At 42.1% G+C, this 27,169-nt stretch overlaps 1 protein-coding gene across 2 annotated transcripts in view; it reads right to left on the bottom strand.

Annotated features, from left to right (window-relative positions):
- Positions 1–27,169, bottom strand: part of GRIA3 (glutamate ionotropic receptor AMPA type subunit 3) — a gene marked incomplete at both ends in the record, with an annotated part of 261,431 nt that overhangs the window by 5,417 nt on the left and 228,845 nt on the right. The window contains 2 exons of one of the 2 annotated variants that reach the window (XM_084259151.1): positions 11,867–11,981; positions 12,542–12,789. In XM_084259151.1, the coding sequence (XP_084115277.1) occupies positions 11,867–11,981; positions 12,542–12,789 (363 nt within the window). The remainder of the gene's footprint in view (positions 1–11,866; positions 11,982–12,541; positions 12,790–27,169) is intronic. The other variant, XM_084259150.1, reaches the window with a different exon arrangement.

The raw sequence follows: 27,169 nt of genomic DNA, 5'->3' as shown, positions 1-27,169 counted from the left end.
CCCTAAAACCTTTTCATCAGAGAATCTGTGAGGTCGTAACTATTTTTGTAACATCACTAAGACATTCCTTGCCCTTCTTACTCTTACTCCCTCATGATGTGCAGTGGAGTTTCCTGGGGGCTAGGTGACATTTGATATCACAACAGATTGAATGAAGAAGCGAAAATCAGAGTGCTACTCTCTTACACTAAGCTAGGATTAAAGAGTTTTATAGAAACACAGGATAACGCCACACCTTACTACTTTTTTTTTTTTTTTTGCTTTGGAAAAATTATTTTTCATAAAAGTATTATTTATGTTGACTTATATTGGGTTTATTATTTTTTAAATGAGTACATTCTTTTAAAATCGTTCCATTTTAATTTCCGACATGGTAAATATAACACTGTGCACAAACACAGTCTTTGGTGGTCCCCTAGAAATTTTAACTATGTAAATGGGCTCTGGAATCCATAAAGTCTGAGAAGTACTGATTTTGGAGGAGGGACAGCTATTCCAGGGCCTGGGCTGCCACCATTCACTCTTGCCAAAATCCAGGCTCATTATGTCAGCAACTGAAATAGCCTCCTCTGCCACGTGGCCCCTTCCCTGTCACCCAGTGGCTTCCACACGCTGGCTGGTTCTGCTCTGCAGTCTGGTGGCCACAGTTACAGCACTTCTCAATCAGGGGAATTTTGTCCTCCAGAGGACATTTGACAATTTCTAGAGTCATTCTTGATTGCCACAGCTGTGTGAGGGGAATGCTACAGGCATCCAGTGGGGAAAGGCCAGGGGTGCTGCTCTGCACCCTACTGTGCACACAGTAGCCCCCCACAACAAAACCTCAGATGCTGATAATGCCAAGATTGAGAAACCCTGCGCTAGAACATCCAGACTTCATCTGAGAAGGCCCAGGACATTAGAGAAATTTGACAAATGATATGCTCTTAGAACTCTAGTCTTTGATTGAAAAAAATATCACAGGGCTCATGAAATCTGGCAGTGAACCGATGTGCATTTAGGAACTTCTAAATAAAAATGAAAGAGAAACACAAACATGTCAAGCAGCAATACAGCCAAGGAGCATAAAAGCTGTAATCAGAAATCACAGCTAATACCACTTAACAAGGTTAGGATAGCTGCCAAGAAAAGAAAGTACGTTCAAGGCCAAATTGCCAAGAACTGTATGTTGCTGCAGGTGGAATAAATCCCCAAGATGGCAGAGAAAAACAGTTGTTATCCACATAATTTCCTCTCTTGCTGTACCTTATGGTTGTATTGCCTACTCCAACCCAAATCAACTGAATGTATTGACCCCTTCCCCCAATACATGCCCGGAGTGGGTACGTGTGCAAGCACACACACACACACACACACACACACAGACATTTTACACCATTTATAATCAATAACATCATTTCAGAAGAGAAAGGACTCTACTAACCTCGAGAATAGAAATGATACAGAAATGGACCCTCCTTTCTAAAAAAGAATAGTTGTCAACCTTACACCCAACAAACACACACACACACACACACACACACACACACTTTGGTATTTTAAAAGAAGTGGAATCAGGTAGGCCTTTGGTCATTTTAAATGTCACTTTCTCCATGAAGCCATTTTTGCTCCCCACTTCATCTCCGACACTGCCTTAATATTTACGGCCATGTCTTAGGCCTCCCGCTAGTCTGTGCTCCTCAAGGGCGGAGTATTAGAATTATGTATTTTTATGCCCATTATGTATTTTTATGTCCCCTCAATAAATACTTTTTGAATAGAAAACTCTTCCAGTATATTACTTTTGAGCCTAGCACTTTATATAATTATTACAATGATTATTGTTGGTCAGGTTTAATGGTCACATTAAGAAGGTAGATTTATGGTCTCTATAAGTAAAGAGATTGAGGCACAGATAGGTTAAGTAATTGGCTCAAACCTGCACGGCAAATTGTGGGGCAGGCCAGAAGCAAATTGCGCATCCAACTCTGTACTGTGTCTCCAAGGGAGAACACAAAAGGGCAGCAGCCCTCCTTATTTTGATTCTTCAGGCTTGGATGCTCATAATGATTTTTTTTTCTTTAGGAACCACCATACTCCAAGTATCTGTCAACCTAGCCAGGGCATATCTTGCAGCTGGGGTCTTTGAGTATAGTGCAGCTGCAGGCCTCCAGGGGGAAGTTTCAGAGCAATTACTGCAGGCCCTTAACTGGTACCTGGGAGAATTACAAGTCAGAAATATTTATTGTACTCACCTCAATAGAGAACAGAAAAAAATTAAACAAAGTAGGTCAGATTTCTATCGTGGAAATTAGTTGGGCATTCTCCCCATTTGAAGGGCTGGATATCAGCATCTTGCTGAATAGAGGCCTCCCAGGAAAAACACATGATCGGCAGGCTTAGGGAGAGGACAGGAGACCTTTGTGATGTAATTTCAGGGGTCTGGGAATGTCCCCTTGTCCAAAAATCTTTTCCTTACTGGTACCTGCAATTTCATCATGAGAATATCACACCTTTAAGTTTGAGCAACATTCCTTGTTAAAATAGAAATCTTCCTGAGAGATAGGAAAGGAAGCATGTTAACTATTTATGAACTCCAACTCTTTGTCTTCCACTTTGTTTAAAAAATGTTCAGTGGGGGAAAAGTGTAAAATTCCCCTTAGAATAAATGTTTTACTGCAGCTAACTAAGGGAGAGAGGGTAAGAGCCAATGTGAGTTTCAAAGTCATTTAAGACACTCATTTAAATAAAGATAATTAAGTGAAGACAGTTATTTAAAAGTATGTGAAGGTCATGCTGACCCATGGCAGGAGATGGTGCCTGCGCCTGGGGAACAGTCATGAACTGACATCTATCTGGGTAATAAATGTGATTCATAATGTTTGGATAATGAGTTTTATTTTTGAAGAAAACACAACCGGCTGATACAAATTTCTGCTTATCTCTGCCGTCCACACCTGGCAACAGCTCAGGTACAAGACTGTGCTCACTGTTCCCAGGCATATGGCCCAAGGTGGCCCTTGTCTAGGTTCCCATCTCATCCCTGGGATATGCCAACTGGCCACTGCACGGGGCAGCGCGGTCTCAGTGATGGCTCAAGTTACTTGCGGAGACAGTTGACGAGCAAGAAGACCATTTTTCCCCTGTGAGATTAGAAACTTTAAAGAAAAGAAAATCACTAAATATTTTGATACATTTTCAAAAAACTGTCCAATTTATTTTTCAAATTTGATTTCAGGAAGCACCTAAATAGGTAACTTGGAGTCATGTTGGATTCTTTCTTATGAGCATAGAAATATGGTCTGAGTGATTGAGGGTGCTGAGTTCCCCCATATTGGAAAATAGATAAAAATGTGCCTTGTGAAGTAATGACCAAGTTGATTCCCTCAAAGAGAAGGGTGGAGAATAGAGTTTGTACTATGGATCTGGCTCAGGTCCTGAAAAATACAGGAGCTCAAGATGTAGTATGGTTTATGCTCCTGAGAGATGGGGATATATTCTGCTCTAAATGACTCCACTTCTCCCTTCCGGGCAGGGACAGCTAAAGAGCAAATGTCTGTGTAATTAACAATGCCAGAAGATCTCCAATGGTACCCTTCAGAGGGACAGACATACATTTAAATCCATAGGTTGTTGAGAAAGACCAGGAGATCACAGAGAAGCGAAAAACATATGGGCAAAGACGGTGTGCTGCATAGTGAATCAGAAACCTGCTCACATCTCTAAATGAGCAAACTGGAAACTTACCACAACCAAACCTCCCCTCCCCGCTATGCCACAGCCAAACCTCACTCCAAGTTCCTAACACTTTCTTCTTGCTCCCTAGTGATCTATTTATAATTATCTTCTGTCCCATAGAGGGGGGACAGCCACCCTCTCTTTCCCTGCTTTTACTAAAGATATTTCAGGTTTTCATCATGACAAGTCATCTTTCCCAGTTGATCACTTACTCCTTAGTGTTTTCTGGAGCCACAGGCACATACAGGCAGGAAGCTATAAACATCTCTTCCCTGGGCATGTCTGGATTTATTAAGTTGAAGCCAATTGATGACCAAGCAAGAGAAGATTCTTTGCTAGGTGAAGGATTATCCTTAAGGTCTTTTATATTTTTTTTCTGTAAATTACCATGGGAACATATGTAATGAAGGGATTTACCTGTCAATATCATAGATGTTGGAGGCTGTGGCTGTTCAAAATATGCCTTAGACTACATTTGTGCCTGGAGCCCTTTAAAAAAAAAATATTCATTTCTCTTCTGGGGTTTCTGGATACAGCATTCCAGGAGAATGAGTGGTTTAAGTTATTTTAATCCTTCTGCCCTTGGATCAGCCTGTGCTTCTCCACAACATGGGAGCATATACATGTGACAGCTGGCATTACTGGTCTCTGGCCACGTAAGCAACTCTCATCCCACAGGGGCAGCTACAGTGATTTGCCGAGTTATGCAGTGCTTAGCTGCTAGAAGTCCCTCTGAGAGAGTATTTATATCTATATCGTTCACAATGTAGCTCAAATCTATTTAACTCCTTGCTAATGAGATCATAATTTAATATAAGTGTAAGGAGCAAATTCAATAATGCATGCATATAGCATTAGGTGTTGAAAGCTGTGAGTCACTTAACTAAGGGCCTCACAGTGGTGGCAATTGAAGCCTATCGATGAACATCTCTGCTAAAGAAACAGTCCCCAGGAGTCACTCATAGATATGGGTAAAGCCAGTCCATTTCCAAATGATAACCTCTCAAATTCAAAGTGATCAGCTCCTAGGTTCCACGGGTTGTGTATTTTAGTGATGGGTTGCTGCCAGACTGGACCTTGGCCCAATCTACCTCTCTAGCACAGGAACCCAAAACCATTAGTCACTTGTGGGCAAATTTAGTCACTTGTGGGCTACTCCACCCAGCTCAGCTTCTCTGGGAAGACTTATTCAGTTTATCCTTGACAGAGAGAAGGGACTCGGGGAAGATGCCAAACTCCTAGAGAAGTCAGTTTTTGTTGAAATGTGGCCACAGATACTTTCCCAAGTATATCATTAACATGTTTCACTTGAACACTCTGTTTTGAGGTCCATTAGAAAGTCAGACTATCTGGGGCCTCCCTGATGGTGCAAGGGGTTAAGCGCAGCACTATGAAGCAATCCACAGACTCTGCAGCACGAGTTCGATCCCCAGCCAGCCAGGGAGCAACCCACATGGCGCAGCAGACCCCTCCTGGCTTGCCCGCTGCTCCCCTCAGCAGTGTATTTCAGTCAGTCTGCCTGTTCTGCTCCCCACTCTGTCTCTGGTGAATCCTCTCATCCTCCCACACCTCTGGCCTGTACCCCAGCTCTTGTATGCATAAACAAATAAATCTTAAAAAAAATTGAAATTCAGATTATCAAATCTGATAAGGTTTTATTATGTATGTGTGTTTTCTTTAGTTCATCCCACTGCTGCTGAGAGAGGCATAGAATTGAGAAGACAGACAGAAACTGATATTCTATGAAACTCACATGACAATTTTTTCCTGAAAATATCTAGTTCATTCCCCTGACTCTAGTTAAAATATTTCTTGAAAGTTTATCGTGATGGGTACCAGCATTCTCTTTTTTTCCCCTGATAGTCCTCCCTTGACCATATCCATAGTATCTAGTCAGTCTTAGCTTACACCCCAATAGATTATGACAAGTGGGGTCTTTATACCAGATCTGAAATTTGATTACTGGCTGCTATGCTGCGGCTGATTTCCCACCACTGATAAGAGACAGGACACAATAGCAGAGTCTCTCTCTCTCTCTCTCTCTCTCTCTCTCTCTCTCTCTCACTCACTCACATAAAGTATCCTATTGCCTTAGGTTTATGTTTTGAGAAATATTTGTTTCAAGGCCAGATGAAATTAAGCTTTAAGGTGAATGCACCATGTGGACCACACTTTTGCCACCTCTGACCAATGGGGATTTGTCTCATGTGCCAAGGGCCAAATGCTATACCGCTCTCTAGAAAGTCAAAAGAGAATGGGTTTCAATTGTTCTCCATCAAAAAACTCTGCCCCCACCCTGCTCCACCAACATCAACTCCCACCCTCAGCAAGTATATTTCAGACATTGCAAATATTTTATGTTTCTCTTCCATGACTGTCCCGCTTTTTAGAGAGTGTGGTTCTATAACCTTCTCTCCAAATGAAAAGAAACCAGATGATTTGGACTTGGGGCCCACAGGGCATAGCCACACATCACTTCACTCTGCCACCGCCACGGTGTCTTTCCTCTCGGCAATTGTATAACAGCTCTCTTACCTTCCGGCTTTCACTCCTGCTGCTCTTTCTGTCGCACTGGTGTTAGACATTTGGTCATTATTTGTCAATATGAAACACATTCAAGTTATCAGTATAACACCAAAGGCAAGTAATCATGTTCTAATCATAGAAATGACATTAAGGCCACGTAGTCAATTTCAACAAAAATTCACTAGAAATGGATTAATTTTTAAAAATATTTTCTTTCTGGATTACTCTTTTTTTTTTCCCCCGGTGGTAGAATTTATTCTTTTACACCATCTGGCAAAATCAGTGCTTTTGGCAGTCACTGGACTGGTTCAGTTCTTAAAGCAAAAAGGTCCCTTGCTTGAAGCAGCCACTTGAGAGAAAGTGAGGGTTTGCTCTTGGGAGGAAGAACTGAGCAAGTTCCAGGAGCAAATTTAGTCACTATCAGGGAAGAAAACTGTCAGATTCTTCATACTTCCAGGAGGCAGCACCAGCACAGAGACATGCAAACCAACGAAGAGCATAATATACTTACCCTACTCCTTGATCCCAAACCAGTCTTGGTGATTCACGGGAACTTCTTCTAAGACCCAGGAAGTGCCATCGATCTGTAATGATTCTTGCCTATACACATAACAGTGTCAATAAGCAGTCATTGGGATCCATCTTAAACCTGGGTATCCAAAATGTCTACCTTTAGAGATGGCTCCTGCCAATAAAAGGTCCATCTTGTTGCAGGTAAAAGGCAGATGCGGATTCATATCCATTACCCAAGGCCCAAGAATGTCAAAGAATTCTGGGTGTGGAAGAGAAGTGGTTAAGAGACGGTGGCATAGCAGAAGAGAATTGTAGACATACATGGAAGAGGAAGAAATAGACATAGAACCGAGGATCTCATTTATACATACGGGAAACACATTACTACTTCATTCATCTATGCACCACCAAACAGGAAGCTGAGGACACTTGAAACGGGCTCTCTTATCTTGTTTGCTTCCTTGCTAAGCAAATGTGTGGGATTTAAAAAAAAAAAGGTTGCTACTGATACTGAGGAAGAACATGTTTGAATTTCTTAAGAGAACAAACTCTTTTTAGCTACTTTTAAAAGCTCCCATATGAAAGGAAACAACTAATTTTAATTGCAAGCAATTTTTAAAATGTATTTTAACAAGTTCCCTGGGTTCGTCCCTAGCATCACATTGGCTGGCTTATTCTAGCCTCTCTCTAGATTTGAATGCATTTAATAAAAATGCATTTCTCTTGTCAATATTCTATAAATTATAATGATCATCCAACTATTTAATTAATGGAAGTCTAACTGCATATGCCTGCTCTCGACCCTTACTTCACTATGTGCCTTACAAATTATATGCCTTACAAAGGCATCTCTCCCCTAACTCTTATTGTAGTCAAGGGATTGAAAATGGTCCCATTTAAATATTTTTCTCCAATAGTCCCAAAAGCACACAAGATGTGCAGGTTTTCAGTTTGGAAAATAAGGCCACTGGAAAAGTCTATTTAAATCCCTGGAGAGAACAAAAGCCAGGGCAATATCATGGTGAGGTGGGGTTGGGTTTATGATGCCTTGTCACCCCAGTCACAAATAACTTGTTTTACCAACCAGACCCCTCTAGCAAGGTAAGTTTACAAAGGAAAATTAAGCTGACACCTTTCACCCAAGATTCAAGGAATGAAGCAGGATGGGCAGGGGACTGAGAAGAAATTGAAAGCTTGAGGTGACAGGAAGCTATGGAGGAAGGCTGATGTGGTAATTCAGCAGCCAAACCCTCATTCTGCTATGATTTTCAGCAACAGACATTCACTGGCTATGTCACAAACCCCTGGTGGTCTCGGTTTATTGCTGAAATAGCCAACTGGCTCTTAATTACAGTATTTGCACACATATTGAAATAAAGCACTAACACAGAAAGATGATTTGCAGGTTAAAATTCCCAAACCACAACTCTAATTTCCATGATCCTTGCCTGTGCATTTTATAGTCCATCAAGGAAGGATCAAGTCTGATTTGTTTAGATTCTATTAACTCAGGTTGTGGAAATTGACAAAACCAAGCAGGCTTTGAGTTCTGGCTTGTAGGTTTGGTTTAGGGGCAAGCTCAGTTACTGACCTTATCATAATTCCTTGTATTCAGAAAATAACAAATAAATATCTACTTCATTGGTTCGGTATAAGCCTGAAAAGTTGCTGGTTTCTTTAATAGAATAAGAGAATAAGCTTAGGATGTATAAAATCTCATGCTAGAGGGGAGAAAGTCAACAATTTAACATAATTGCCCATTGTTTAAAGGTTGTAGGGGAGAGGCAGAGAGATAAGTAATAAAGGTTTTCACTTTCTCCTGGCTCCCAAGATAATAGGTATGGAAGTGTTTTTGAAAAAGTAAAAGCACTCACAAATGTCAGGCTTTGTGATTATTGTCATTTTTAGTAATCAGTAGTGAGGGCTGGAATGGCTTAAATATGCCATTTGCCTTCTAACCAAGGTAGTTGAGAATGAACCTGATTTTTATGGAAATAGATCCTAGGCAATCAGATTCACATTGCTCATTGAATGGGTAGTTGTGATAAATTGCTGTCTGCAATATTATCACAAGTGGTGACCCTGACAGCAGAGATTTGTGACAGCATTAGCTGTGTGACCTTCTCAAAGTCACCACCATCTCTGGGTCTCACTTTCTCTATGAAATGATGGTATATTCAAAAGTCAATTGTCATGTTTGAGAGGATGGAATGCAATAAAGTCGTGCCATTCTCAAGCCATTTTAGTAATACAGTTAAACCTCACTGATTTGCACTAACAGAGGGAACAATTGTTTGAACAAGAAAGTCCTGAATTACAAAATAAGTTTGGAGAATGACAGTTTTATTACTTTAAGATTATTCTGTAATTCAAACATACTATAAAACATTGCTTTACTGGAGGTCTTCATGAGAGCTACTTTAGCAGATAGGCTTGTAATGAATATGATTATATCTAATAAATGCTTCCAACATTTGAAAAAGGTTTGTTCTCTTAAGGAAAAATGCAACTGACAATCTAGTTTAAACTCATTTGCTTAACAAATCTCTCTTGGCCCTGTCCCTGATGAAGTTAGACGGTAGACAGGGCCCTGTTCAGTTTATCACAAATTAGAATTTTGAAGGCTTCAAATTATTGAAGTTTCACTGCCTTTTCTACCTTCTTCTCCACTGATTTGTTTTTGGCATCCCCAGTAAATAGTGGTAAAACAGATTCAAGTTCATCTCTTGTCCCTTCTCTTGCTCACTCTTGGAAAACAGCAGGTAGCAAGAAGGAAGAAGATAAAGACAAGTTCCTTGGCAATCCAGAAATGGAATAAACAATTCGTTGGATATGCAGCACTGGCCATACTATTATCCATCAAAAGGTTGGTTGGAGGAACGACCAAAAAATAAATATGATTTGAAGGATGCCTGGTGGATTAGCACTATGGTCAAAGATGTTGGAAATATTTACCATCTACTGACATATTTTTCTACTGACATTTCAAAAACTGGAAATTGTGGGCTACCAATAAAATTACTTGATAACTGCAGCCATATCAGCTGAGGAAAAAATAAAAGCTTGATTGCTGGTTGTAATTAGCTGCAAATAGCTGGTCTAAAGTTTTAGGGGTCTTCATGATACCCAAACATCTGGGTGAAAAGTAAAATTTCAGCCAAATACGTGCAGATTTTTGTTTGTTTATGTAACATCGAGTGTCTGGTTGTTTGAAAACTTCTGTGTACTTGACATCGTGTGGATGTTTTAGAGTCATCTTGATATAGTCCATGTCTCCTTTTTAACCATGCTGTGAGTGATGAATTCGTGAGAGCAATATTTCCAAGGATCTCTGTGGCCTGCTAATAACATGAAAAAAAAGGCCAGGAAGAAGGTGCTAAATACTTAGGCATCAGGTTAGCCACTGCAAAATTCAAATGAGCCAGAAGCTCAGCTAAACTGTCAATGTCAACAGTTCACACTGGTGGGAAAGGAAGTTAGTGCTCTTTGACACATAGTAAAACCTTGATTAATTGGAATCCATAGGGACGAATAGAATTTTCAATAAGAATATTCATTTGTTTCATCCTTGGCTAATATTTTTTTTTCTCAAAATGCTTGTATCCACTTTCTTGCCTCAGGGAAGCAGACTCTAATGTCTGAGGGTCAATCCAGATGGAGAGGAGATATAGGAGACAGGGTTGAATGTGACCTAACCACAGGTCACCTCTTGGCAAGTGATTAAAAGTTATCAATTTCTTGCAGTCTTCTTTTTTTTTTAGTACTATTGCTGCTTTCTCATCAATGTGGAATACTCAAGGGGGGCAATTCAGTTTGGGGTACTGGTTACATGAGTTCGGGTTAATCAAGGTTTTACAATAAAAGACCTCGTCAATGCCTGGTAAGATTATGTGCTGAAGAGAGTTGTTTTAAAATTTATTTCTTTGAAACTGCTCTGTATCAGTGCTCCCAAACCCATGTGATAGTGCACACTGGCCAACTAACTTCTCCATCAGGATCCTGAGGAATGGAGAGGGAAAGAGAAGCACAGGTGTAACCATTGTCTCTGAAGGTGAACAGTTTTGGCTTGCCTGTCTGTTGGCCTGTGGTTGGGAAACACTGTTCTTCACCTTAAGATGCCCATGGTATCTTGGTTGTACAAGAGCCGATCTTACATGCTTCACCATAATTCTCATGCCCTTTGGGCCATGAAGGAGGCTGTTTTCAGGTCCTCTCCTGTACTTACCCAGCACGTCTTTCCATCACTTGGTGCTGTGTCTTCGGAGCTTGTCGCTATTTCTTGTTGCTTGGGTGAAGGCCATTCATTCTTTCTAGCCCCGAAGAACATTAAGGAGCCAAAGGAATGCCAAGCAAGATGGGTTTTCTCATGATGGCAGCCTGGATAACAATTAGACCTACCTGAACCAAGAACATGGCTAAGAAGAAGCCAAATCAGGGATTCATACACACAGAATATCATGGTTAGGCGACGCACTTGTTGAAATACACAAAATATCTTTGCAAAGTCTATATATGGGTGGCCTGTTGAAGAAAGACCCCACTTAACTTGAAACCGAGCTCATTGTTTGGCTTTCAAGTTAAGTGGGGTCAGCTTAAATAGGCCGCCACATATAGAGAACAACATCTCATCACTCATACAGGTAATTGAATAAGCCAAGTCTAATCAAACAACCAGCCAACCTCTGTGAGAAACCATCAAGCCCTCGGGCTGAAAAAAGGCTGTCACCTGACTTTTCAGTAGATAGTTTCGATTTCTCACACCACTCAAAGGAGGCAGGCGGGGACAGTCTGAAGGAAAGCCTTGAGCTCTTGAAACCCTAGTGCATCAAGACCCACACCATGGCCTTCATAAGGCAACCAGGTGTGTGAGGGGAGGGAGGGAGTGTAGATGGGGAGCCTCTGTCTGGGAGTTTAAGAAGGGACCCAAGTTAGATCAAAAATGTGGGCAGCGCCCTGAAGTCTTTCTCGTTCCCAAAGCTGCCAGGCAGGGGAATAACCTGGTCATTCCACTTTATGTGTGAGTTCTGTGCTCTCTCCTCAATAATAAGATAACAGTCTTGCCGATTACTCGTCACTAAGGGTACCCGGTTGTGGTGACATTGAGGCTGACCTTGGAGTCACCGCCCCCGCTGCCGCACTCTCCTTTGTCGTACCACCATTTGTTTTTCAATTTGTCCAAGAGGCCTTGCTCATTCAGTTTTAATACTGCCAGGTTAACAGCATTTCTTGAAACGATAAAACATAACTTGTAAGAAAATGCACAAATGCTTAGGAAATCGTTAACGTATAAAAAGGAGCACAAGAGGACAAATTGGCTAAATTTCACAGAACGTGGAGCTATAAAAATGTCTGTACAGCAAATACAGGGTTAAATATTGGAAGGTGGCATGGAGGATAACATTTGCTCAAAACTGAAGTGTGCGGGATGGGGAAATTGTCTTTGAGGAAAAAAGTAACAAGAACACCACATCCATGCAATTAACATTCGTCACATATGGCACCATAACTTGGCTTTTACCATTTAAATTGAAAAAGCCGTTGAACTGTAAAATTAAAACAGCAACAAACAGTCAGAGAGGACAACACAGAGAGAGAACATTAAAAAAATGGATGCATTAAATAGATGAAACCATAATTTACCGTCTTATTTAACTCCATGGAATATTGTAGATTTTAAACTTTTAAAAGTTACCTCAAAATCCACAAGAAAGAAAATGACAACAAAATGCATCAGGGTAGGTGGAATACTATAACAACACGGATATTGTTATATTATTCCACCCACCTTAATGCTGAGCCTTTAGGGGTTGCCACACCATAGCCTTTGGAATCCAGATTTCCACCAACTTTCATCGTATCACACGGTTTTCTCTGCTCAATGTACTCATTCATGGTTGACTCCAGCAGGAAGGCAAACTTTCCCTTGGACTTCCGCACCCGGGCCACTCCATCTGCTGTCGTTTTGGTAAACACAGATGGCTCTGCTGATTTCATGTAAGACCACATTTTCTCATAGACAGCAATTTTGGACCTCTGTAACAGAGATAAGCATTCTCAGAGCTGCCAGATATTAATGCAGTGGTGTTCAAACATCTTTGATTGCAGTCTGCAGTAAGGAAAGTGCGTTATAATGTAACTCGGGGGACACATTTGTCCACATGTAAACTTGGTTCCAAAATGGATTTTTCAAAAAAACACACTCATCCTTGCTATGTGTGGGACTCTCTGATATTCTCTATTCTATTCTAATTCACTTAAAAAAAATGCTGCTCTGGACCCACTAAATTGATTTCATGACTCCACTAATGGAATGCAATCTAGTTGGAAAAACACTCTCTTAGTTCAATCTTCCTCCCAACGCTGAAATCTTCCCTTCGCTGTCTCTCTATGTGATTATCCTTTACCTGCCTGAAAAAAGAGGCCATTGGAAAGGAGTGTAAAACCATTGTGTTAGCTCACTCCAGCACGGGACATGAATTATTGTAAGAAAGTGCTTCTTTATTCTGAGCTGAAATTTCTCTCTACTTCCCACACTTTAGGACTATTTGCTAGAGCTAGGCAAAGCAATTTTATTCTTCCTTCTACACGATGTTCCTTCACATAGTGTAAGCCTGTTATTACTTTCCCTCTTCATTTCTTCATCAGGCTAAACTCCACTAATATCTAATACTATTTCTAGAACTCTCATAATTTTTGTCTTTCTCACATAGGGTTCTAGTCACAATGTCTCTCTTAGATTGAAGTTTCGAGAAATAAACATGGCACCTCAGATATGTGACAAAGATAGAATGTAAAGAAAAACTTTGCTTCTTATTATTAGAACATTATTTTCCGCCAGTGCTGCGTACAATGTACTAGTTTTTATCGATCCTTTCAACAAATATCTGTTGCACATCTGCTATATATAATGTACTCTACTGGGGCATGATGGATATGACATCGTGAACAAAGCCCCTCCTTCAACGCAGGTTGAGGCTAAACTAAAACTGTTAGTTCTTTCTTTCAAGACAAGTTTCCCTCCATTTTATCTTTTTTGAATTTTGAGTTGAATTCCATCTAAATTATGGTGGTCCTTAGAAATGCTCTGTAGTAGGCATTCTAGAGAATATAAGGGAAACATGTTCTCAAAGGCCCTGTGAATTCTGGTAGAGTTGGGAGCTGGGTCTTTAGGAGTGAAAACCTTGCAGAAATATTTTAAAGCAATATTTGACTAAAGGTGAGAGAACATAGCAGAAAATATAAACATATAAACATGTGCCATGTTTCAAGTGTCCCTTTATGGGGTTTCCTGGTCCCTACTTCAGCCTTTCTAATTACTTATACTTCTCTGGACTTTGGCCAGAGTCCTTTCTTGAGGCCTCCTTGGAGTTATTCAAAATAATCAAAGGGGCCTGGAACTCCCAAAGCTTCGACATATAAATTAAACTGTTTAGGACTATCGGACCTCATTGAGACCCTCTGAGTCACTGAAACTATTCACTGAGATGGGAACATTCTTGGTTTGTATAAAGAAAGATCTGTAAACAAACACACAGAACTCAAAAAAGCCACTATGGCTGAAGCTAAATAAGCAAATAGAAGAGTGGGAAGAGATGAACTCCTGAGGATGATCAGAGGCTAGAAATTGTGGCACCCTGTATGTCATGATAAAAAATTTGGATTTATCCTACACGTGATAGGAAACTGTTGAAGGATTTTTGAGGAGAGGTGTGGTAAGATCTGGTCTAAATTTTGAAAGCATTATGCTAATTTTTGCATGGAGAAGAGATTATAAGATAGGCCATTGTGCATGCAACTAGCCTAGATTGATTAGGAAACTATCCTAATAGTCCAGAGGAGAGATGGCGGTGAGTGTGGACTAGTTGGGAACAATGGAAATGAAGAGAAGAGGTTGGAATCAAGATATTTTAGGTAAGTCAGCAAACAAGATGTGCTGATGGGTATTTCCACCTCCTGCTCCTATAGGTCCTTTCAGATTGCACATTTCCGAACCAAATGTATTGTCTTCCTTGTAAAGTGCAGGTCTCCTAAATTCTATCCACAAACCATTTAACATCCAAACTAGAATGTCTGGGTTTTACTCTTTCCTCAGTCTATCATGATGTCATGCTTATTCTAACATTGATATGCTTGTAGAATCTGGTCTCTTGTCTTTCATTCTCATTACCATTGCCTTCACTCAGATTCCCATCATTTTTTTTGTCTGGAATACATTACCTCCCCACTTGTTTTTTCTCTTCAGTTTACGCTTCAGTGATACTTCTAAAATGTAAAGCTGATCAAGTTACTTCATTCTTTAAATTTTTCTGATAGTTCCTTAATACTTACAGGAACAAAATCCAACTCTATGATATCCAAGGGTCTTTGTGATCTTGAGGACACTCTCATATGATCCAGTCATACTGGACTACTACTCACTGTGACACATTTTCATGTCGTTTGCATTTAGTTACACTTTTGCTTCTGCCTAAATTACTCCTTTTCGTCCTACAAGATCCAGAGCAAACATCATGCTTTCTGTAAAATCTCCCTGACTCTCCTGATCCCACAGAAGTGCTTCCTCAGCTCCCCTTGCAAACCACTCTGCTCATACCTTTGCTACAGAGCTTACTATATTGCATTATGGCGAGCTGGCTATGGGTCTACCTTCCCATGTTACTGTTTTTTAATGACAAAGTCCATCCATGTCTTCTTCATTTTGGCTGCCCTCTTGGCAGCCAGCAAAATGCCTATAGGCATGGTAATGCCGAATTACTATGGTAGGACCTAATACATGGTAGGACCTCAAGATATATTTGTTTAATAACTAAAGCTTAGGCCTGATCAGGGTTACAATTAGATTGTTGGTCAAAGATTTCAAAGTTTGTTGAAAAATAGCTACCAACACTAGTTTCATAGTACTTTAGAAATCTAGAACTGAAGTTAGTCTAAAGGACATTGGTCTAATTCCCAGCTAAACCAATCAGGATATATGCTTTATAATGCACTTTTTTTTACCCCTTATTCTGCCTCAGATAGCTACACCAATACCTCTCCCCTCTAGTAATCCAGGCTTTACAAGATTGAAATCTCATCCACTGATATTTACACTTATCCCATCTTACATGGTCCTTCTCTGACACATAATACAATTTCTAAGCATCATAGTGAAATACATTCTCAATAATTTTATTCAGTAGGAATTTAAAGACTTTATTCTTTAGTCACTTGACTAAAGAATTAAAAAAAATAATAACTCAGATGCACAGAAAGATTTTAAAAATAATGTATGAACACCCATGTACAGCCGCAAAGCCTAAGAAATAGAGCATTATGAAGTTAGCTGGAGCCTGCCTTTCTACGCCTCCATAATTGCACACCCCTGCCACTAGGCCAAAAGTAACTACTGCAAATGGTTCCCATCTGATGATGGCTCAATAATAATATTTTGACTTTGTAATTGTGTGAAAGCAATATGCATTCAGTAGAAACCATACTTGGATTTTTGAATTAGGGCATTCCATTTTTTAATTTTACTACAGTTTTCAATAAATCATATAAGATATTCATTACTTTATCATAAAATAGGCTTTGTGTTAGATGGTTTTCCCCAACTATAACTTAACATATATATTCTGAGCACTTTTGAGGTCGGTTAGGCTAAGCTATGATGTTTGGTAGGCGAGGTATATTAAATATATTTCTGACTGATGATACTTTTATTTTACTATTGGTTTTATTGGGGTGCAACCCATGGTAAGTTGAGGAGGATCTGTACACTAAACTTGGTCTTTATCATTCCCTTGCAACTCCTCATATTTTTATGAGAATAAAATATCTCCTTTACCATTTGCTGCATAGCATTTTAATCTATGGATATACCATACTGTATTTACCCAATTTCCTATTAAAGCAATTTTAGGTCAGCTCCAATTTTGGTGGGGGTCGGGGGCATTACAGACAACACTGTGGTGGGTGAGTATGTAGCTTTCCACATTTACAAAGATGCATTCTGTGTTTTCATCCTGGTTCAATCAAGCCTGAGTGAAAGGGGGAACGGGTTAGAAATCTGTATCTCTTACTCAACTTGCAAACGGGCCATTGCTTCCAAAGCTAAGTTTATAAGACACGGGCAAAGGGCACCCAACCTTTGTGCTCTATAATTTGGACTCACTTCATCAGTTACTTGAGCTCTTTGATTGCTGATATAGACTGAAAGATCTCCAAATATATCCCTGGTAAATGCCCATCATCCCTTTAGGTGATGATGCATTTCTAGGAGAATAAATGAAGTGAGCTCTTTAAACAGGTGTGATGTACATGCAGCAGATATTAATAAATGCTAGTTAGTGGCAGGAATGATCGGGTCAGGGTTGGTGCCTGAATTCCAAAGGAGGTTAGATGTGGGGGTGAAGGGTAGAGGAGGAAAGAAATGGTTCATGAGTGTGAAAAATTAGACTGAAACGTTTATCTTACTAACTAGCATTTAAGTGATAGTATAACATTCAGGCCCCAAAGAAGGGAAAAGAATCACTAGCATTTTTTTGTAGTCTGTCTGATTTTTTGCTGAAATACCGAAGGCAATAAAAAGGATTGAATCTTAGCTCAATCATCTGGGAGAAATTAAAAAATTATGGACAGGACATGTAATAGCAAGTTCATTTTTCTCCAACCTGCCACGATTCATTTATTTTATCTCACACAAAACACCATCTTGTACCTAAGAAGGAATAAACAGTGAATGGTTTATGCGGAGCGGCCATGAGAAATTCTTTTAGCAGAGCTAGATAATTAGCAAATGAAATCTAAGAGGAAAAATACATGAGTGGAGGAGGAGCAGATTAATCCAAAACAGTGGATAAAGCGGAGCTCTAGAATTCATGGATTCAACAGTCACTGTTCCAAGTATTTGTGTTAAATCATGAGGGGCTATGGTACGGAGATCTTTGCCTTTTTGTTGAGGGGAGAATTTGAGTCTTGGCTGCCACAAGCAAGCAAGTGCACTTAGTCCACTATTCAGACCTTGTATCTCTTGGCAATCACACTGGACATTCCTCATCCCTGTGCAGATGTTCGCTTTCAAGTGATAAAAGTACTTCTCTGTAAGTCCAGGCAAGTCCAAGGTAACCGTACAGTGCAGTGGTTGAGAGTATAGAATCACACTGCTGAGTCAAAAATCCCACTTGCTAGTTACAAAAATATCTAAGCCCTGTGTGTCTCAATTTCCTTATCTGTAAAATGGGATGATTTTTTTGAAAAGTGCCTATTTCAAAGATTTCTTGGGGGCAATTATGAGTTAATGCATGGATCTCAATTAGATCAGTGTGTGTCACACAGGAAGTCCTGGAAAAATTATGTATTTTTACGGTACACAAAACATCATTTGTTTTAGTGGCAGAATTTAATAGCATTATAAACTACTTCAGTTCTATATTTACAGAAGCATTACTTCATTCTATGGAGAAAATTGTATGCTCAAATGTTTTTACATATATGGATCTCCAAATATGTCCCTGATAAATGGCCAGATCTCCGTCAACCAAAACAATATTGTTTGACTTGACTTTTGAAAAATTTTGTTGGTGGAGGAAAAATGGGCGGGATGACAAATTCTCCTTTTAAATCTGTTTCCTATTTTACTTGCGATTCATACATTAAAGTCCTCATTAACTAGAACATGGATGCTGGGGAGACTGGTAAATAAAATTGCTTCACTGAAAGTTAAATTAGAACATCTACTTGGGGGCCTCCCCTGGTGGCGCGGTGGTTGAGCGCTGGGCTGTGAAGCTGCCCGCAGCCTCTGCAGTGCCGGTTTGATCCCCAGCCACTTGTGAGGGTCCCACATGGCGCGCAGACCTCTCCTGCCGCCCGCTGCTCCCCTCAGCAGTGTATGTCATCAGTCTGCTTGTTCTGTTCCCTGCTCTGGCTCTGGTGAATTCGCTCACCCTCCTGCGCTTCTGACTGTGCCCAGTGCTTGTATAAATAAATCTTAAAAAAAAAAAAAGGGCCTCCCCGGTGGCGCAGCGGTTGAGCGCTGGGTTGCGAAGCTGCCCGCAGCCTCTGCAGCGCTGGTTCAATCCCCGGCCGCAGGCGAGGGTCCCACATGGCACGCAGACCTCTCCTGCCATGGCTGCTGCTCCCCTCAGCAGTGTACCTCGTCAGTCTGCCTGTCCTGCTCCCCGCTCTGGCTCTGGTGAATTCCCTCACCTTCCCGCGCTTCTGACTGTACCCAGTGTTTGTATAAATAAATAAAAAAATCTTTAAAAAAAAATCTACTTGGTCAATGGACCATCCAGTTGGAATCAGTAGGACACTGTACTTCTCGGGATAGTACAGTATCTTACTAGATGAGTATAGTACATAGTATGCCTACTATCTTTATAGAAGTATATGTACCATACTTTCAGAGGCAGAAGGGACTTCAGAGGCCATCTGACTCAACTTCTCACCTACGGCAGCCATGGCTCCTCTCTTCCAGTACCACTCGCAGTGAGGGCCTCCCTAGCTCACTCCATGAAGGGACAGTTCAAGGTGGCTATTTTTGCTCGGCTGACATCCTTCATGAGAACCTCTCTGCCCTCCAGTCTTCCTTCCGCCTTCTGCTTGAATTGGGCAGTCTCCTCTCGGCTTCCACTTCCCCATTGTCATCAGGACTGTTTACGTGGCTTTGCAGCGGTCATCCTCAGAGGAATCTGAGCTCCCTGAGAGTTATGTCTTTTTTTTTTTTTGTCCCTGCATCCCTGGCTTCTAGCATGATGCCTGGCATGGAGGAAACTCTCACTGTGTATCTGTGCCATGGAGCACCCACCGGTCCCAGTTGTGCCCTCTCTGGGGACATAGGATAAAATATCCTCTTTCCCAAAGATGTGCAGCCTGAAGGCTGCCACCACCATGCCACCTGTTAATTGTCTTTTGTCAGGATCACAAGACAGAGATGGTTGGATTTTATTAAACTTTATATTCTCATAAGCATTTTTGGTTGTCAAGGTGATTTTACACAAACCATCTCATTTATTTATCTAGTTATTTTCACTGAGGTAATGTTGATTGACAACACTATGTTTCAGGGATACAGGTTCACATCTCTACCGATATATATTCCTCCACTGTGCCTGTTGCCAAAGCCCTAATAATCCTCCATCGTAGTCCATTGGGCCCCCTTCCCACTTTGTGCTCACCTCCCTTTCTCCTCTGGTGGCCTCAGTTCTACAGTGAGCTCTCTAGGGTTTGTTTTCTCATTTAAACTTCCCAGCAACCCTGTAAGGTCGGAGCAGCAGGTATCAGGTGTTTACCACTTAATCCTCAGCATCTGGAACAGTGTCTGATACCCAGAAATGCTCAGTAAATATTTGTTGAATGAAAGAATGAACCCCCATTTTATAGATGAGGAATTGATGTTGAAAGAGGGTCGGTTCAGTGGCAATGCCAAGAGGTGCCATAGTGGGCTTTAGTCTGACACTCATTTCCCTCGACTCACCACTAACAAGTATGGGAAATACTGTGTGTTTGTGGTGCAAACATAGCTTCCAGATAAATCTCAACCAGAATGCTACCTTGAATGGCCTCTAGTATAGAAATTCGGAGACAGTCCTGACTCAATAACTTGTCCCTGGTCACATTGCTAAGGAAGAACAGAGCTGAGACCCCAGCTACACCTGCTGAATTTGAGGCTGCTGAGAGTTTTCCTCTGCAACACCGACTTTTCAGCTTGAAATCTGACAGTATCCTTTTGGTGAAAAATAGCAACTCACCTTCAAAACAATTTCAAGCCTTTTTTTTTAAATTGGGGTAAGTTATATACTACTCCAATCCCTTCCCACTAAGGCACTGGAATAAGTGCGTATTCTTGTCAGGCTGTAACCCTGCTACAGGCTTCTAGTGTCCACACTTCACCAAGCAAAGGAATCAGAACAATTTGGGGAAGAAGGAGAGCATAGGTGGCTTGCCAGATGCAACCGACACACGGTTTTCTTCCATCTCTGCTTTGAAGAAATCAGTATTTCCGATGAGGTTCGTTTGGAAAAAGAATCATTGAATTTTACAATCTTTCCCCCTAAAGTGAATGGTTTCCACTTTGACTTGGAGCAAGGCACACATGAAATGATTTCCTTTCGAAAGCATGACAACTGCAATTTCCTTGTCTTTCCTTCACTTAGGTTTGCATATTTCTAAACTTTCGGACAAGTACCGCTTGTCAATTTCCTTTGGCTTCAGACAATCAGCCATTGCTCTGTGAATGAGTCTGCACTAGTAAAGGCAGAGGGGAGAAGGGGAAAGAAATGCTGGTTTCTATTCTTAGTCTTTCTATTGGTGAGTTATGATCCTGGCTCAGTTATTTTGGGGCTAGGCTTTGAGATAACTTGAGTGAAGCTGGAGGTCACCTTTTGCCTAGACATCAAGTTTTGCTCTCAGACGTCAAGTACTCATTCTAAACGCCTTTGCCTAGTATTTTTCACACTGTGCTCTAAAACCCAAGGTCAGGTTTCCTTCCCCTCAAGGAGTGCTATTTTTAGAAATCTCCTCACTAAGGGTGTGGGTGACACCCCAGATAAGTTTCCAGTGGTCTTTCTAGTTTGCCTCTCTGCCATGAAAAGTCAGATTATTATTCTGATTTTTATTCTGCCTCTCTTGTCAAGTCAGATTAAGAATATCCCAGTGGGTAGAAAGTAGCACCAGAGGACACATGACTTTGAATGGCAGAAGCAACAAACTCTTGGAGAAAATGATTCCAAGGCCCTATTGTGCTACTCTGGAGGAGTAGATGGAAGGACATAGTATCTTCTACTCCTGCGGCTCTCATTCAATGATTTTGCCTCCCGGGAGACATCTGGAAATATTTGGAGACTTTTTTTTTAATTTCATCGCTTGGGGAGAGGAGTGATGTTGGTATCTAATGGCTAGAAGCCAGGGACGCTGCTAAACACCCTACATTACACAGAATATGCCTGAAACTGACAATTATGTGACTTGAAATGTCAGTACCACCAAAGTGGAGAAAAACCCGCTCTATGAGCTTTGATGGAGTCATCAGTAAGTGAGTAAAACAATAATAACATGTAACTGAGTTTTTACTTTGTTCCAGGCTTTGTTTTAGGTGTTTTACATGTGTTAGCTCATGTAACACAACTCTCTGTAATAGACTATATTATCGACCTATTTTAAGGTGTAAAATAGAGGCACAGAGAAGGTAAGATACTAGCCCAAGGCCATGTAGCTGTAAGTACTGAAGGGGAATTACCCACCAGGCTGCACAGTCTCCTCAATACAGCACACTACTCTGGTAGGCCAAGGGGTGGCTATAAATCATATGCTAGGGCTTGGCCAAGTGACTTGATGGTGCTTATGCTTTAGCCTAACTTCGAGGGGTGCAGGTATTTTTTATTCCTTCCCTGAAATGTGGGATTAGATACCAAGATGTCTTGCCTTTAACCCACATGAAAGCTCACTTTTTAACCAGAAGTCAACAAATTATTTTTTTCTTTTTATCTTGAAAATAAAAATTGGCCTACCAGGGCTGTTACCAAGAAGGTGGGAACAACTTGTATTATTTCTGATACTCCTCATTTTTCACTCCCCCCACCTCTGGACAGTACCACTTGTTTCCCATTTGCCTTAAATAAGCAACAAGGTACCACGCCCCCCACACCCCGGGAAAGAATTGGAAACGATACTAGTGGAGTGGGAAGCAGCCGAAAGTGCGATCCCATTGCAAGAGAATTGGATTTCAGGAAAGATCAAAACAGAGCTAAAGGAATGATAACCTTCACCTGAGGCTGGGACAAGTGGCCAGAAACCAAGGGCGCCTGGAACACAGGTTTGTCCCAGGCTGGTGGAAGAAAGGCCTGCCTAGGAGCCGAGAACCTGCACCTGCCACCAGGGCCACCACCTCCAAGGGTGCAGAGAGCCATCAGTAAACAAAACTGACCACTAAGGCATCTAAGAGGATCCAGGGAGCAGAGCAGGCGATGCCAGAGCCAGCCCCTGGGACTGCTGGAGGGCAAAAGAAAAATGAGGAACTCGGTGAAAGGCACAGGGGAGGCTCCTAGAACTGAAAGCATGTGGCCTAACTTTCAGAAGCAAAGATGGAGACATAGAGTTCTAGGAGCTGAGGATATGTGAGGAAGAAGCTAGAGCCCAGACCCATCTGAACTTCAACCTCAGGTTAAGACCCATTACAACTAACAAGATACTCGTTCCTCTCCAAGACTCGTATTTCAGTTCGTGGTGCCACATGTCGCCTCTGTGTGCCCCAGAAACCGTGGTGGATGAGGTGTGCATGCGTATTAACAAGCTGACTTCCCTAACTATATACCCTCACTTTTAGTTTGCAGAATCTATATCCAGGAAGAAGTGACTACAGAGAAAGCATGCCTGTTACACCCCTGCATTAATACCTAGAGCGTTTGAAACCTCAAACTCTCTCACTCCTTAGCAATGCCTTGTCCCTAGACCTGCCATCACTATTAAACGTTCCAGGGCATTTCCTGCAGCTTGCTAGAGTTTTATGTTTCAATAAAATTTCATCTCCAGTAACCTACAGTCTATCACCCTGACCAATCGGATTTCACTTTCCAACTATTTTATTTTCTATGACTAAAACATTTAAAGGAGAAGTTCAATACTCTTGGTATTTTTAAATCAATTAGCTGTAATGTGAAGGCAAACCCTGGCAGTGGAGAGCCAAACAAATGAGAAAAAAAGGAGAAAAACCTATCATGGAAAATTGTATGCTCAAATATTTTTTACATATATGGATCTCCAAATATATCCCTGGTAAATGCCCATGATCGGCCATCAACAAAAACAATATTGTTTGACGTGAATTTTGAAAAATTTTGTTGGTGGTTTCTTGCAGGTCCTTAGAGCAAGAATTATTTTCATACTAAGGGGGAAAAAGCAATGAAAAAGAAAAACCCCAATTTGCTCAAGGATATCTAGAAGAGTCCCAATTCCTTCTCTCTCTCTCTCTCTCTCTCTCTCTCTCTCTCTCTCTCTCTCTGTTTTTTGAGAGTTAGAACTAGAAGTAATCTGAAAAGTTCTTTTAAAGCCCCCTCATCTGTCCTCTACCTGTAGGTAACATATACCTGGGCAACTGCTGATCACCACTGTGATTCTGATTTAATGGGCCCAAATGGGGCCAATACATTTGAAAAAGCTTTCCAGGTGATCGTAACAGTCCATCGGAGTTCAGAACAATCACTGAAGAGTCTGCTCCAGCACAAACAAGTTGCTAGTTCTTGTAAATACTGACAATGAGGAGGCCACCATTTAGTAAGGAATGGCACTTCACATTTTACGTAATGTCGGGCCTCCTGCTTGTCCGCATGCGATCCCATCCTCGTCGCCATGTGTGAGGCCTCGGCTACAAGCTGCCCGGTTCTCAATGGCGGCAGACTAGGAAGCGGGTTACAAAGCCCATATGTGGGACCAGGAAAAAGTCTTTTTTTTTAGATTTATTTTATTTACACAAGCACTGGGTATAGTCAGAAGCGCGGGAGGGTGAGAGAATTCACCAGAGCCAGAGCAGGGAGCAGAGCAGGCAGAAGGACCGAAGTACACTGCTGGGGGGAGCAGCGGGCGGCAGGAGAGGTCTGCACGCCATGTGGGACCCTCCTCTGGTGGCCGGGGAGCAGCCGGGGATGGAACCGGCGCTGCAGAGGCTGTGGGCAGCTTTGCAGCCCTGTGCTCAACCGCTGCGCCACCAGGGAGGCCCAGGAACAAGTCTTTATTATGTGGCAACAGGAGATACACAGGTAGCAAAAGTGTCAGCGTGTACCAGTGGCAGCCCACCTGGGCTCTGGGCACAGCAGTGACCCTGTGAGTACCCAGTGAGGGGCCGCGAGCAGCACCCCCTGGAGGAGTCCCTTTAGTTTTTATATGATTTATGGACAAAGCCAGCATAGGGCCAAGATGAGGCCTCATCTGCAGAAGTTTGTTTTGTGCATGGGAATTATACATGAGGTTACCTATTATTTCCTGCTTTCCACACAGGCGGACCACATCTCAAGGCTGCATGTCTCCAAGGCCTCCTATGCTGGAGATCATGGTGAAGAACAGTCTGAGAAACTGTGGGGACACTGTTTTCCCGTGGGCCCTACACATATACTATTGAAAATCTGTAAAATGACCTTGTAAAACAAACATTATCCCAATTTTATTCATGAGGTTGAGACAGGAAGGGTCCTGGGACAAAAACAGGACAGGAGTCAAGAACAGGACTTTGTTGTTCCCACAGGCTGGTAAGCAAGAGGTTAAACAAATCTGAGGATGCGAGGCTTGGACACCTGCTGCCATAAATTTCCTTGGCCTGTTGTGGTTTTTTTCCCTTCTATTTTTTCCCTGGCATGTCCATTCCTGAGCTATCTCTTTACAGCTTATCACTTAGCTGTGGCAGAAGGGAGTTACAGACCCCAAGACCAGAGAGGTTCAAGCTGCAGCTGCAAGCTCACAGCCTCCATGTGTGGTTAACCACTGAGATGTTACCGCGCCCTGCATGACCACCAAGTACAGCTGATAGGTGCTCACAATTAGCAATAATAAATGGATCCCAATCAGACAAATGGACTTTAGCCAAGTCCACTCTCCTAGCTTCCGAGCCAATAAAGTTTAATTCCTTTGCTCTCAAAACCCCAGTCCTAAAACCTATCGAGGCACCTAGCCCTGCCACCATGGAGAGTCTCTCATGCCTAAAGAGGTCTCCCTGGACTGTTCTTTCTTGGCTCTTGCTCATCATTAAATGCTGACGCCTTGCCTGTCCTCACTGGTGACTATGGAGTCCTCTTTTCAATCTTGACCAGAGGTACTTTTTTTTTTTAAGATTTATTTATTTATGCATACAAGGGCTGGGGTACAGGCCAGAGGTGCGGGGGTGAGAGGATTCTACAGAGACAGAGTGGGGAACAGAACAGGCAGGCTGATTGAAATAAACTGCTGAGGGGAGCAGCGGGCAAGACAGGAGAGGTCTGCTGTATCATGTGGGCAGCTCTCTGGCTGTCTGGGGTTTGAACTCGTGCTGCAGAGGCTGTGGATAGCTTCACAGTGCTGTTCTTAACACCTGTGCCACCAGGGAGGCCCATTTACCAAGGTTCTCAAGAGCCTTTTCTGGGGCTTGGGAACAGTACCCCTTGGTCCAGCCCTCTGATCCCCAGGAGGTGGAGCAGTGGGCAGCTGCTGGCACACTCCCTGTTTACCTGCCTGAACTGCTGGAGGGTAGGATAGGACTGATGGGCCCTAGGCATCCTCCTTTGTCTGGTGACAAGTTGATTCATGCTTATAGAAATTAATTTACAGGTTCAGGATAATAAAGCTGGTAAAATTTCTAGCCATGGCCTTTCTGAATGCCAAGCATGTTTCTACATACCTAGCTGGCCTCTCCACTTGGATATTTCACAGGTATCTCCATGGCCAAAATACAACTCTTGATTCTCCCCTATCCCCACTGGCTACTCATTCTGTGCTCTCCTCAGAGAAAAGGCTGCTATCATCCATCTCATTCAGTTGCTCAGGCCAAAATCCTTCTAGTCATCCTTGATTTCTCTCTTTGGTTTCACAGTCCACATCATGTTAGTTCCATGTTTAAAATATATTCAGAAGCCAACCACTTCTTACCACCTTCACCCTAGACCAAGCCAGTCACTTCTCTCCTGAAATATTGTACTAGCTTCTTCAGGGCTCCTCAGCTTTTATTTATTTATTTTTATTTATTTATACAAGCACTGGGTACAGTCAGAAGTGGGAGGGTGAGAGAATTCGCCAGAGCCAGAGCAGGGAACAGAACAGGCAGACTGACGAAATACACTGCTGAGGGGAGCAGCGGGCGCGGCAGGAGAGGTCTGCCGCACCATGTGAGACCCTCGCCGGCGGCCAGGGATTGAATTGGCGCTGCAAAGGCTGTGGGCAGCTTTGCAGCCCAGTGCTCAACTGCTGCGCCACCAGGGAAGGCCCAGGGCTCCTCAGCTTTTACCCTTGCCTAGTATCCTGCATGATCCTTTAGCACAAAATGGGTACCATGTCTTTCCTCCGCTCAAAGCCCTTGGAATGACTTCCTCTCAAACAGAATAAAATTCAAGTCCTTACCAGGGATTAGAAAGCCCAACACAACACACCCTGGTTTGTCTTCGCTGCCCCCCTCTCTCACCACTCTGTCTGTCTCTCACTTCACTCCAGCCACTCGGGCCTTTATCTTCAGGCACCAAGCACATCCCCATAGTAGCGCCCTTGCTCTGGTATTCACATCTGGAATGCATGTCCCACTACCCGCCCCCCTTATGTCTGCCTGGCCTGCCCCCTCACTTAACTCAAGTGTCTGGTGTAATGTCACCTCAGCCAAGAGGCCTTCCTTAATCGGCTGAGATAAAACAGCTCTCCTGATATTTTGTCTCCCAATTGGCTTGCTTTTTTAAATGTCACTTAACATCAACTTGAACATGTTTGT

Source organism: Talpa europaea (assembly GCF_964194135.1).
Source record: "Talpa europaea genome assembly, chromosome: X".
In the NCBI taxonomy this organism is placed as follows: Eukaryota; Metazoa; Chordata; class Mammalia; order Eulipotyphla; family Talpidae; genus Talpa; species Talpa europaea.
Note: the sequence above shows the minus strand (reverse complement) of the source record. Positions and strands in the feature narration are given on the sequence as shown.